Consider the following 13,318-nt stretch of genomic DNA (forward strand, 5'->3'; position numbering starts at 1 on the left):
TCGTTGCAGGGAGGCTGGCATCATTGGAGAAGAGGAGGTCAAGGAATGAAGAGGTCAGAGGTTTAGAGATATCATCTGTATGGATATTAAAACCACCAGTACTTATTACTGGCATAGTATTGGAGAGACAGTGAACAAGGTACTAGTATTTTTTTAAAATAAGGGAAGTAACCTGGGGTTTAATAGGCAACCAGCAGTGGTAGCAGGTGACATAGTTTAAAGGTATAAGCCTCCCCACCTGTAGGCCTGGCGGTATGAGGGTTATGGGAAAGAAATCAGCCACTATTTCAGAGGGCTGCAGGAGGATCTCTGGGAGAGAGCCAGATTTCAGTTAGAGAAAAAGATAGGAATGTTCAGAGAAGAGTTTGAGGAGATGCCAGAGAACACAATGGTGGAAAATGGAGTCAGATGAGGTGCTATTCCCAGATGAAAGGAGTAAGTTCTGCAGGTTAATGAATATTGACTAGAATATTTTGGGCTTTTTGTAGTGACTGAAGTAAGTAGCCACTAACACAACATGATGTGATTAGTTTTAATGGTTCCTTAGGCAGAATACGGAATTGAGGGAGTGATTGTTTTGGGGCAGGGAGAGGTAGAGATTTTGCCAGAAGCATGTGGAGCTCCTTCCATTACCAGCATTCCTTTACCAGAAGGTAATTACTGTCTTCAAGTTGGTATTCTTTTATCCTTGTTTATATTAATATGTGTGGATTACATATGCTTATGTCTATAATCAATATTTTGTGTTTTAATGTGTCTTAAAATGTAAAGATAACATCTTCGTATTATTTTGCAATGTTGTGGAGTTTTTTTATTTTTATTTTTGGGACATTGCCCAGGCTGGAGTGCAGTGGTGTGATCTCGGCTCACTGCAGTCTCCTATTCCTGGGTTCAAGTGATTCTCCTGCCGCAGCCTACTGAGTAGCTGGGACTACAGGCACGCACCACCATATTTGGCTGATTTTTGTGTTTGTAGTAGAGATGAGTTTTCACTATGTTGGCCAGGTTGGTCTCAGTCTCCTGACCTTGTGATCTGCCTGCCACAGCCTCCCAAAGTGTTGGGATTACAGGCATGAGTCACTGCACCCGGCCTGTAATATTTATAATTAATACATTTTTAATATTTACTTGCTTGTTACGTGTACTTCTACTTTATTTACTTTTGCTTCTATGTGGAATTCCAATATGTGAATGTACAATAATCCTGTTTATCCATTCTCCCATGCATTATGGTAGAACGGATAAATAGTATTTATTTATCCATTCACCAATATGGTAGATGCAAGTTGTTCCCACATTTTACCTATTACAAATGATACTGCACATAATGTTGATGTATACAGTGAGACTTTTTCTGGGGTAGATACCTACAAGTGGAATTTCTAAATACTACTTGTTTTTCGATCATGTCAAATGGATCTTTTAGATGAGAGGTTGTATTAATTTACACATGCATTGCTGCAAATCCTCAGCATTTCTTATTGTCATGCCCAAGTACATGCCATTCGGAGAATATTATATGGCATCTTTTTGTGGTTTTAGTTTGCATTTCCATGATCACTGCTGAGGTTGAAACCCTTCATATGTTTAATAGCTATTTTGCTGTTGTCTCTGAATTGCCTATTGATATTCTTTGCTTATTAATTTCCTCCTACTGACTTATAGCTTAAAGTTTTTAAAAACTTCAGTCTTTTTAAAAATAAAATAAGCTTATTTGAATATAATTTACATACAATAAAATTCGCCAATTTTAAGTGTACAATTTAAAGAGTTTTGACCATGTATAGAGTCATGGAACCACCATTACAGTCATGACGTAGAAACTTTTCACCATTCCAGAATATGCCTTCATATCCATATCAAATGTATCTTCATATCCATCCTTGTTCCCTCACCCTAACTCTGGCATCTTGTCTACTTTCTGACAAGGTAGCTTTGAGTTTTCTAGAATTTCATTTAAATCTAATCATATAGTATATAATCTTGTGTAATTTTTATGTCTTGTTTCTTTAGCTTATGGCTTTTTAGATTGATCCAAAGTTTTATATGTATCAGTACTTAGTTCCTTTTTATTACTGAATAGTATTCCATTTTGTGGAGGTAATCTGATTTATTTATCTTTTCACAAGTTTATGGATATTATGAATAAAGCTGCTAAAAATATTCCAGGCAAGTCTTGGTGTGAACCTGTTTCTATTTCTCTTTGATTAATATCTGGGAGTGATATTGTTGGGTTTGCATTTCCTTAATGATGAGTATATTAAGCATATTTTCATGTACTTATTTGCCATTGTGTATCTGCTTTAAGTGTCTGTTAATATTTGCTACCATATTAAAAAATCAGGTTGTTGCCCAGGGGTGGTGGTTCACGCCTGTAATCCCAGCACTTTGGGAGGCCAAGGCAGGGGGATCACGAACCTGGGAGGCAGAGGTTGCAGTGAGCTGGGATTGTGCCACTGCATTCCAGCCCAGGTGGCAGTGTAAGACTCCGTCTCAAAAAAGAAAAAAAAATTCAGGTTGTCATCTTACTGAGTTATAAGTTTCTTTATATATTTTGGGTAGAAGTTCTTTATCAGATAGTTGTTTTGTAAATATTTCCTTCCATTTTGTGGCTTGCCTTTTCATTTACTGCACTGTTAACTTTTTTTAAAGTATAGTTTTACATGTAGTAAAATTCATCCTTTTTAGGATATAATTATATGATTTTTGACAAATATACAGCAGTGTTATCACCACCACAATTGAGATTCAGAGCATTTCCACTGCCTCAAAAAGTTCCCTTATGTCTCTTTATCATCTACTCTCTTTATCCTCCCCACCTCAGCCCCTGGCAATCAGGTATCTTTTTTCTTTTCTTGTAAATTTGCCTTTTCCAGGAAGTCCTGTGAATGATATACTGTATGAAGCCTTTTTTGAGTTTCTTTTCAGTTACTTAGCATAATACATGTGAGATTCATCCATATTATTGTTTGTATCAGTAGTTTATTTTTATTTCGTCGGCATATGCCGTTGAATGGATGTACCTCTGTTTATTTGCCAGTTGAAGGATATTTGGCTTGTTGCCAGTTTTTCGTAATTATAGATATAGCTATAAACATTCATGTTTTGATTATTGTATGAACATACATTTTTATTTTTTTTGGATAAATGCCTGGGAGTGGGATTGCTGGGACATATGTAGGTGTGGGCATGTTTTAACTTTGTAAGATACTACCAACCCATTTTTCTAGAATGTTTCTAACAATTCTCACCATCACTGTATGGTGAGCTGCAGTTTGCTCTGCATTCTGGCCAGCAGTTAGTATTGTCGTTTTGATTTTTGTGTTTAATTTTAGCCATTCTGATAGGTGCGTAATGGTATCCTTTTGTGGCTTAAATTTGCATTTTCCTAATGACTGATGATCTCAAATGTCTTTTCATTTGTATTTTTACCTTCCATATATTTTCTTTCGGTGAAGGATTTGTTAATATCTTTTGGCCATTAAAAAAATTGGATTGTTTATTTTCTTATTACTGAGTTTTAAGAGATGTTTATGCATTCTGGATACAAATCCTTTATCAGATATGTTTCGCAAATATTGTCTCTCAGTATGTGGCTTTTGTTTTTATTTTCTTACATTCTTTCAAAGGCCAGAAGTTTTAAATTTTGATGAAGTCCAGTTTGTCAAATTTTTTTGTTATGGATTGTGCTTTTTATGTCACATCATAGAAATCTTTGCTTAACCCAAGGTGACAACGATTTTCTCCTGTGCTATTTTTTTCTGGGAGTTTGTAGTTTTATGTCAATTACCTTATGTTCCATTTCAAATTAATTTTTGCATGTGGTATAAAGTAATGGTTGGGTTTCCTTTCACCTCTTTCCTCTTTCTCCATCCACTGCCTCTTCCTTTTCTTCTTTCTTCAGTTTTCTCAACACATGGTTCTGGACAATTGAATATCTATGTGGAAGGAGAAAGGGAGGAGATGATAAGATGATTGAGTTATATTGGCATATTGGAACATTATTTTGTTTCATTGACTTACATGTCTATTCTTACTTAGTTCCATGCTGTCTTGATTAACTTTAGGTTTAAAACCTACTATAGTAAGTTTTATAGTGCAGACGTTTCTGTTTTTCAAAATTGTTTTGGCTCTTTGGCATCTTTTGCATTTCCATATGGATTTTAAATATTACATATATGTATTTAGATATGTAGAAATATGTAGGTGTGTAGAAATAGACAGGATTATATTATATGTAATATAATCTTTTTATGTAGATAAGCCTTCTGGAACTTTGATGGGCCTTGCAGTAAATCTAAACAGCAATTTTATGAGAATGGACATGGTAGCACTATGGAGTTTTCTGCTTCACGAACATGATATATATCCCCTTATTCACATTTCAGTGTACAAGTCTTGCACATATTTTGTCAAATTTATCCTTAAAGTAGGTAGTATGTTTTCATGCTCTTGTATTTGTATTGTTTATTGGTAGTCTCTAGAAATTAAATGAACTTATGTATGTTGACCTTTTCCTTGTGATCTCCTTAAATGTTTGTTAGAGTTCACGGTTGAAGCTGTCTTCTTAGCAGGAAGGCTTTTTTGGGTTAACTTCATTAAAAAATATACATATGATGCCATTCAGGTTATCCGTCTTCTCTAGTGTAGTCTGGTAGTTTGTATCTTTTAAGGAATTTCACTGAAATTGTTGAATTTGGCATAAAACACTTCATAATATTCCTCCATTCTTTTAATGTCTGGAGAATCCTTAGTGATGTCTCTTCCTTCATTCTGATACTGGTTAAATTGCATCTTCTCTCTTTTATTCCTAGGAAGCTTGTCTAGGGATTTACAAACTTTATTGATCTTATTACAGAACCAGCTTTCTGTTTCATTGATTTTTTTTTTTTTTTTTTACTTGTTTTTCTCTTCTAAACGAATTGTACAACAAAAGAAAAAGCTAAAAAATCAAACCAAAAGAAGGGGAAGAAAGAGAGGAAGAGAAACTTAGATCAAACAGGACAAACAGAAATCATATAATGACCTGGTAGATAAAGACCGAAATATATCATTATCCACGTTAAAGGTAAATGAAGAGCACAAAGATCGTTTATAAAAAATCCACTGTATATTGAGCCATAAATCAAGACACAACAAATTTCAAAGGATTGAAATCATATAGACCGTGTTCTTTATTTACAATGGAATAGTGTTGGAAATTAATAATAAAAGAATAACTAGATAAATTGCTATTTATTTTGATAGTAAGAACATTTTTCTGTTTTGTTTATAGCCATGATAAAGTAATTGGGCTGGATTTACCCTGCTACTATAAATACCTAAAAAATCAAACAAAATTTATGACGTTAACTATATCCAGACATTAGATTGTAGGCATCCCAGAACTGTGATCTGAAGAAGGGAAACTAGGTCAGCCCTAGGATTGTACCAGATCACGGCCCAGAAACAGATTACAGGCCTAGCTCTCTCTCAGAGTTGAGAAAACAAATGGAGGTTGGGAGCCAAGAAAGCTCGAATTTGTGAAGCAGAATACCAAAGAAGGAGCCAGAAAGAAAAAGAGGCAGGGAAGAGAAAGAAGGAGGAGAGGGAGGGATTCCATGATCTGCTGAGGACTATCCCTTGAGTCTTTGGATAATTAAAAACTGATTTGTGTATGTAAAAAAGGAAACTACTCAAGGCTGAGGAAAGAATCCGAAGAACACAGGGCTCAGAATAGTTTGTATTCCCACCAGTGAGAGTGGAAAGACCTTGTATTGCATAAGACATCTGGTATAGTTCTCAGAAGGGAACCATACATAAGTAATTATTACCTAAGTAATGGAAATACAGCCTTACACTGAAGCTTTAAAAAGCCTGTAAGTAAGCCTCAAAGTGGAAAAAAAAAAAACTAATCCTGGATAACCTACCCTCACGATAGAATAGAGTTCAATACTAGGTAAGATCGTGCACCGAAATAATAAACTTCACAGTATGCAACATCTAATAAATTATCTGATATGCAAATAAACAGGAAATATTATATATAACCAGGAGAAAAATGGATCAGCAGACACAAACCCAGAAATGATAGGTGATGGAACGAGCAGATATTGTCATTAAAACAACTATTAACATGGTCAGCTGTTAATAGCCTCAAAATTGCAGTGAGGTTTTGACTTATCAAAATCAAGCACTTGATTTTGCGTTTTCCCTGCTCATGAGAAATTCGAGAGTCTCAGGATGCTTTGATTCCTTATACATATATGAGTATATCAACATATATATGTCTGTGCATAAACACATGCACATATACATATGTATATTTTATGCTGTCATTTTCTTATGAACCTTGTTCATGAGTCACTGTGACTTACTTATGTCTTTAGCACTTTTTAAAAAGTCTTCATTCCTTGCTCTATTTCTGAGTTACCTGCAGTGATTTTCCTTGTGCTTGAAGAATATACCTTTTAGAATCCCTTTTTCCTAGGCTTTAGATACTATATCCCATGCCAGTAAGAACCTTCTGTGGCTATGAATGTTTGGTTGTGTTCATTTATAGTGTCTGTGAACTTCTCTTTATTTTGTCCTTGGCTACACATTTAAAATTTTTGTTCCTATTTTAATCAGCATTTCTGTGTATTTGTTTATGAAGTATGTTTTAGTGGTTAAGAGCACATTTTTTGCTAACATTTTGTATTTTTTGACTTTTGAATTTTCACCATTTTGGTGAGTGTGAGGTAGTTTCTGAAATGTGGTTTTAATTTTTCATTGGATAAGTAATTTTCATTTCTCTGATGACTAACAATGTTGAGCCTCCATTTTTTTGTGTTCTAATGAAATTTTTTGTATCTCCAGTTTTCTTCTGCTTCTCATAGTAGGTTTTTTTTTTTTTTTTTTTTTTTTTTAATTGGGGTGGGGTGTTCTTCGGCCCTGAAATTTTGATTCTTATATTTTGTTTTCTTCTCATAGTAGCTTTGATCTGCCCCATATGTCTGCCCATACTGGCTTTCTCTGTTTTGTTTTGGTTTTCCTCCCTGTTAATCACCATGAGGATCCTCACTCTCTTCTCTTTCCTTAATGGGTTCGGTAGTATCAAGGTTTTCTCCAATAGCTTGGACTCTGGAGCTGCGTCTGATGTATTTGTGTTTCTCTGCTTAAAAGAAATTTGAGGTTATTCAGTAAGGGATGAGGCTGGACAGACTAGAGGAGCCTGGCACCTGACCATCCCCATTTATCTGTAGCATATGAACAAATGAGAGATCCAGTTTGAGTCGGGGAATATATGTGGAACATTGTTAGCTTAGTACTTACTTAGATACAGGTATTCATCTAGAAATCTCACTTAGGCTTCAGGAGAAAACATTGGTATACACTGAACTGAGGAAAGTGCAGAGTTTACACGTCTCTCCCTACATATTTTTTAAGAACTTAAAAAAATATGTTTTCCAGGAACAAGCCTTTAATTAACACTGTACCTTGTCTCTGCTAAAAAATAAAAAAATTAGCCAGGCGTGGTAGTGGGCACCTGTAATCCCAGCTACTTGGGGGGCTGAGGCAGAAGAAAAGCTGGAACCCCGGATGCAAAGGTTGTGGTGAGCCAAGATCATGCCACGGCACTCCTGCCTAGGCAACAGAGTGAAACTCCATCTCAAAAAACAAAACAAAAAAACATATGTCTTTGGACTCCAGCTATCAGAGTCTAAGTTTGTACCTCTCTGTAGAAAGATCCATATAATTGAATTTTTAAGTTTTTACCTATTGTGTCAGTGCATCACACATCAGTTGTGTTTAGAAAATAGTCGTATTCTGAATATTTTCTCACCCAGATATTAAATTTTTTTTTTTTTAGTAGTTGAGACTCTCTTAAAGAATATCTTTCTAAATATTTATCTACTTGGGGATGCTCACTTCAAATAATTTTAAAAAACATTTCCTTATGAATAATCTGTTACCTTTTATAAATAATTTTTCAGCAAACATTGAGGAGAATGTGCTACCTTACCATCAAAGAAATGGCTACCATCTCTGAGGATGTGATAATTGTCACAAGCAGGTATGTGAATGGTCAGAATCTAGGATGAAATACTTATATATTTAGCGGAATATTTGCTGTTTGCTTTCTGTTTATTTTATTTTTTGACTATAAGAAAGCCAATAGGAATTTAAAAGAATATAATATCTTAAAGCATTCTTTTCTAAAATGAAGTTTTTATCATGTGAAAGCATCCTTATCTGATAAAAGAAGTTACAAAAGATGATACTGATAGATTTGAGTACATCAAGATGTCCATAAAAATAGATACAACTAAAAAATAAATGTTAACATGTACACTGAAATGAAATATTTACAACAAATACCTCAAAGGCTAGCATCTGTAATATATAAAGAACTCTTAAAAAGAAACAAGTGATAATTCATCAAATAACCAATATAAAAGATCTAAATGTCGTTAGTCATTTTCACTAGTAACCAAAAAACATGAATTAAAAATTCAAGAATGAGGTATAATATTTTTACTTATCAAACTGGCAAAAAAGCAAAAAGGCAGCATTCAGTACTTGTAAGGGAGATGAACTCTTGTACAAAGGAGAGAGAGTAATAAATTGATCAGTTTTTCTAGAAAGCAATTTAGCAACATTTGTTGAATAATTGAAAGGCTTTATTCCTTTGACCTAGTAAGGCCACATCTGTGGAACTACCTTTGGAAAGTAATCAGACGTGACACAGAAAGACTTATATATGTATAAGTTTGTTGCAACACCATTTTTAGTAGCAAAAAGGACAGAACACGTTATGTGTCTACCATTGTTAAAATGATTTAATTAACCATATTGTAATCATATTAAAGATATTTTAGGTATTGGAAATATTTGTAAAACATCTTCTGATATGAGTAAGTCTTTATAAAGTGCTAAATGGGAGTTGGAGTCAATCTGCATATTCCAGATAGTCTCATTTTAAAGAACATTTTATGGCCTGGGCACAGTGACTCACGCCTGTAATCCCAGTACTTTTGGAGGCCAAGGCAGGTGGATCATTTCAGGTCAGGAATTTAAGACCAGCCTGGCCAATGTGGTGAAACCCTGCCTCTACTAAAAGTATAAAAAAATTAGCTAGGCGGTGGTGGTGTGTGTGTGTGATCCCAGCTACTCAGGAGGCTGAAGTGGGAGAATCACTGGAGTCTGGGAGGTGGAGGTTGTGGTGAGCCAAGATCGTGCCATTGCACTCCAGCCTAGGTGACAGAGTGAGACTCTGTCTGAGAATCAAAACAAAAACAAAAACAAAAACAAAAACATTTTTTGTGTGTGTGTGTATGTATGTGTGTGTGTATACAAAAATGAATAGAAGTTACACAGACTTATCTCTTGATGGTTGGGATTGTGGCTGATATTTTCTTTAAATTTTTTATTGCAAATGTCCTAGAATAAGTATATGTAATTTATATTTCTAAAATACATGATAAACATTGTTTTAAAAATAGTTGCCTTCTTAATTATTGTAACTAATTTAAGTGAATATGGTTTTGTATGACATAATAAATGTTTAGAGGACAGTGCTTATGTTTAACCAGTAGTAGTGTTGAATGCAGTTTCAATCAGGAAAGCTTTCAGATGAAAATAACAGAAAAGCAGATGTAAACAGTGACATAAACAAGATGGAAGTTTATTTTTTCCCATATAACCATAAGTCTAGAGGCATAGAGTAGCTCGTGTTTGCTCAGTCGTTCGGCAGTGTCAGGGGTAGTGTCTCTTGAATTCTTTGGACATTCTCCATTATTGCAAAATAGATGCCAGAATTACTGGCAGTGTACCACATTCAAGGCTGGAGTGGTATTGGGAAGGAAGCCAGGGAGTGCCACACCATCTGCCTCTTTTATCAGGAATGCAATATCTTTTCCCATGGCAATTTTTAGATTTAATTTGATACAACTGTGTTACATGATTATCCTTAGGAAGCCAGGAAAGTAAGTATTTACCATTTTATAGCCCAAGTATTAGGGACAGACAAGGGAGAAGGGATTGAAAATGGGTTTTGGATTAGTTAGCTAACAGTATCTACTACAAGTAAAAAGCCAAAAAAACAACACACACACACACACACAAACACACACACCCTCTTCAGTTAGATTGCTAGATTCACTAACGTTTTGGAAAATTTTAAAATAAATTAGTCATTGACAGAGATTTTTGTTTTCTTTTAGCTGTCAGTACTTCCTTCTGAGTCTTGCTAGGCTACCTTGGATTATGGTGTATTTCTATTAATAGTTCATTTAAAATGATTAGTAAATGTGGTAGGCAGAATAATGATGACCCAAAGATGTCCATGCCCCAATTCCTGGAACCTGTGAATATGTACATTACATGCTGAATGGGAGTTAAGATTGCTAAACAGCAATAGGGAGATTATTCTGGATCATTCAGGTGGGCCCTTTAAGGAATAGACTTCTTAAAAATGGAAGTAAGATGCAGAAGAGATGTCTGTAAGGGATGTGATGGTGGAAACTAGGTCAGACATGCAGTGTTGCTAGATTTAGAGATCGGGGAAGAGGACCATGAGTCAAGAAACGTGGTAACCTCTAGAAACTGGAAAAAGCAAGGAATCACCCTTTTAGCCTCCGGAAAAGACTGTAGCCCTACTGATATCTTGGTTTTAGCCCAGTGAGACCTGCATTGGACTTTTAACTTACATAACTGTAAGATAAAGAAATGAATGTTGTATTAGCCTCTAAGTGTCTGGTACTTTGTTACAGCAGCAAATAGAAGACTAATGCAGATTTTGGTACCTGGAAGTGGAGTGCTGCTGTAACAAATACCTAAAAATATGGTAGTAGCTTTGGAATTATGCGGTGAGCCCATCTGGAAGAATTTTGAGGTACAAGATAGGAAAAGTCTAGATTGCCATGAACCGACCATTAATAGAAATATGGATGTTAATGACTCTATTAGACTAGAAAAAAGGGAGGAGCAGGATAGAGAAAACATTTATCTTCTTAGAGAATACCTAAATCATTGTGAACAGACGGTTGGTGGAAATACATTAAAGGTGCTGGCTCAGAGGAAAATGTTAGGAATTGGAGGAAAAGGGATCCCTATTATAGTGGCAGAAAGCTTGGCAGACTTGTATACTGCAGCTGTGTGGAAAGGAGGACTTATAAACAGTGAACTTGGATGTTTAACTGAAGAGATTTCCAAGCAAAGTGTTGAAGGTGTGGCCTGGTTTCTTTTTGCCACTAATAGTAAAATTTGAAAGTAGAGAAATAAGAGGAGACATATTAAACAAAAAGGAACCAGGACTCAATGATTTTGGAAATTTTTAGTCTACCAAGTGGTAAAGGTTGCTGAAGTCAGGAGTTTCACTGTCAGGAAAATGTGCTCTAAAGAAAAAGCCAAAGGAATCACTGCACAACCTTTTGCTGAAGCCTCAGAAAGATCAAAAGATCAGAGCATTCACTCACACAGAACACTGAAGAGATCATGGGATGTGACTCATAGATTTCCTTAGCATCTAAGTAGAAGCCAGAAATAGAGATGAGATTATCTAGACAAAATCTGTGGAGGAGCCTCTTGTCTAATGGATTGTGTCTCTGTAATTGTACAGTAGACCCACAAGGTTTTTGAGAATCCTACATGAGCAGCAGCCCAAAGGGAGAGAGAGAGGATGAAGTGAAAGACTCAAAAAGGAGACAAAATTTCTCTTCATCTGTGGACCTATGGGATTAGAAAAGAAGTGAGAGGATGAAGTGAAAGAAGGCTATCAGAGCCTCAAAATTCTACAGGCAGGAATCAAGCCAATAAAACTATGCAGCTTTAAATACATGCAGGTTACCCTTTATGAGAAAGGAAGGATGACTCTGAGGGCAAAGGGACAGTCCTATAGGGTGAAACTGAGAACGTTACAGAATTCTGCCCATGCAGAAACCTATTCCAGGTTACCTAACTGTATTTCAGAATTGCTTGGAACCAGGGACATTTTCTCTTTCACTTTCTTTTATTTTGAATGGGAATATCTGCAACTGTATTCTATGGCAGTCCCATCCTTGTGTTTTGGGAATGGGAATTTCTTTTTTAATTCCACAGGTCCAAAGATGGAGAGTAATTTTGCCTCACCATGGGTTATACCAAGAGTCTCACCCATACCAAATTTAGATTTTGATAATACTATTGGGATTTTTGAGCCCATGAGATTTAGATGAGATTTTAGACTTTGAATTGATGCTGCAGTGTATTGAGACATTGGGGGGATCTTGGAAGAGGCGGGCGAATGAATATGTTTTGCTTGTGAAATGGACACAGCCCTGACACAGTGATTTTAGCCCAGTGAGACTTTAAGTTGGACTTGTAAACTACAGAACTGAAAATAATAAATTCATGTTGTTTTAAGCCACTAATTTGTGGTGATTTGTTACAGCAGGAATAGAGAACTAATATTATAGATGACTTTTCTGTATGCATAAAGAATTTGTTGGCTTGGTAAGAAACCATGGAGATTAAAAAAAATCTGAAGGCATATACTTCACAAAAGAATATAAGCAAATGGCCAATAAGCACAATGTTCTCAACATTATCAGTCATCAAGGAAATGCAAATTAAAATCTTAGTAAGATATGGCATACCCACTAGAATGGTTAAAACAAAAAAGCTTGACAATACCAAAATAAAAAAGCCTATTCCAATACTGAATGTATGGAACAACTGAAACTCTCATACAACTGTAGATAGGAATATAGAATGATACAACCACCTTAGAAAAGTTTTAGCAGTTTCTTATAAAGTTAACTACATACCTGCGCTGTGACCAGTAATACCTCTTCTAGGTATTTACTGAAGGAAAATGAACACATACGGCCACAAAAAAGACTGTAAAAGAATGTCATAACAGCCTTATGAGGGTTCTTCGAAGAGTTTATAGGAAATATGTGTTATGAAAAAATATCCATGGAGTTTGTATTAGTCTATTTTCATACTGCTATAAAGATACTTCCTGAGGCCAGGCACAGTGGCTCCCACCTGTGATCCTAGCACTTTGGGAACCTGAGGTGGGTGAATCTTTTTGGGTCAGTAGTTTGAGACCAGCCTGGCCAACATAGGGAAACCCTATCTAAAAATACAAAAATTAGCTGGGTGTTGTGGTACACGCTTGTAGTCCTAGCTGCTCAGGAGGCTGAGGCAGGAGAATTGCTTAAACCTGGGAGGTATAGATTGCAGTGAGCCAAGATCACACCACTGCACTCCAGCCTGGGTGAAAGAGTGAGACTCCATCTTTAAAAACAAACAAAAAAAAAGAAAGATACTATCCAAGACTGGGTAATTTATAAAAGAAAGGGGTTTAATTGAC

At 35.7% G+C, this 13,318-nt stretch overlaps 1 protein-coding gene across 1 annotated transcript in view; it reads left to right on the forward strand.

Moving 5' to 3' along the window:
* The window catches only part of COPG2 (COPI coat complex subunit gamma 2), a 140,702-nt gene that overhangs the window by 7,260 nt on the left and 120,124 nt on the right, over nucleotides 1-13,318 (forward strand). The window contains exon 5 of the mRNA XM_003920989.4: nucleotides 7,956-8,035. Within this exon, the coding sequence (XP_003921038.1) occupies nucleotides 7,956-8,035 (80 nt within the window). The remainder of the gene's footprint in view (nucleotides 1-7,955; nucleotides 8,036-13,318) is intronic.

This window comes from Saimiri boliviensis, chromosome 10, assembly GCF_048565385.1.
Source record: "Saimiri boliviensis isolate mSaiBol1 chromosome 10, mSaiBol1.pri, whole genome shotgun sequence".
Lineage (NCBI taxonomy): Eukaryota > Metazoa > Chordata > Mammalia > Primates > Cebidae > Saimiri > Saimiri boliviensis.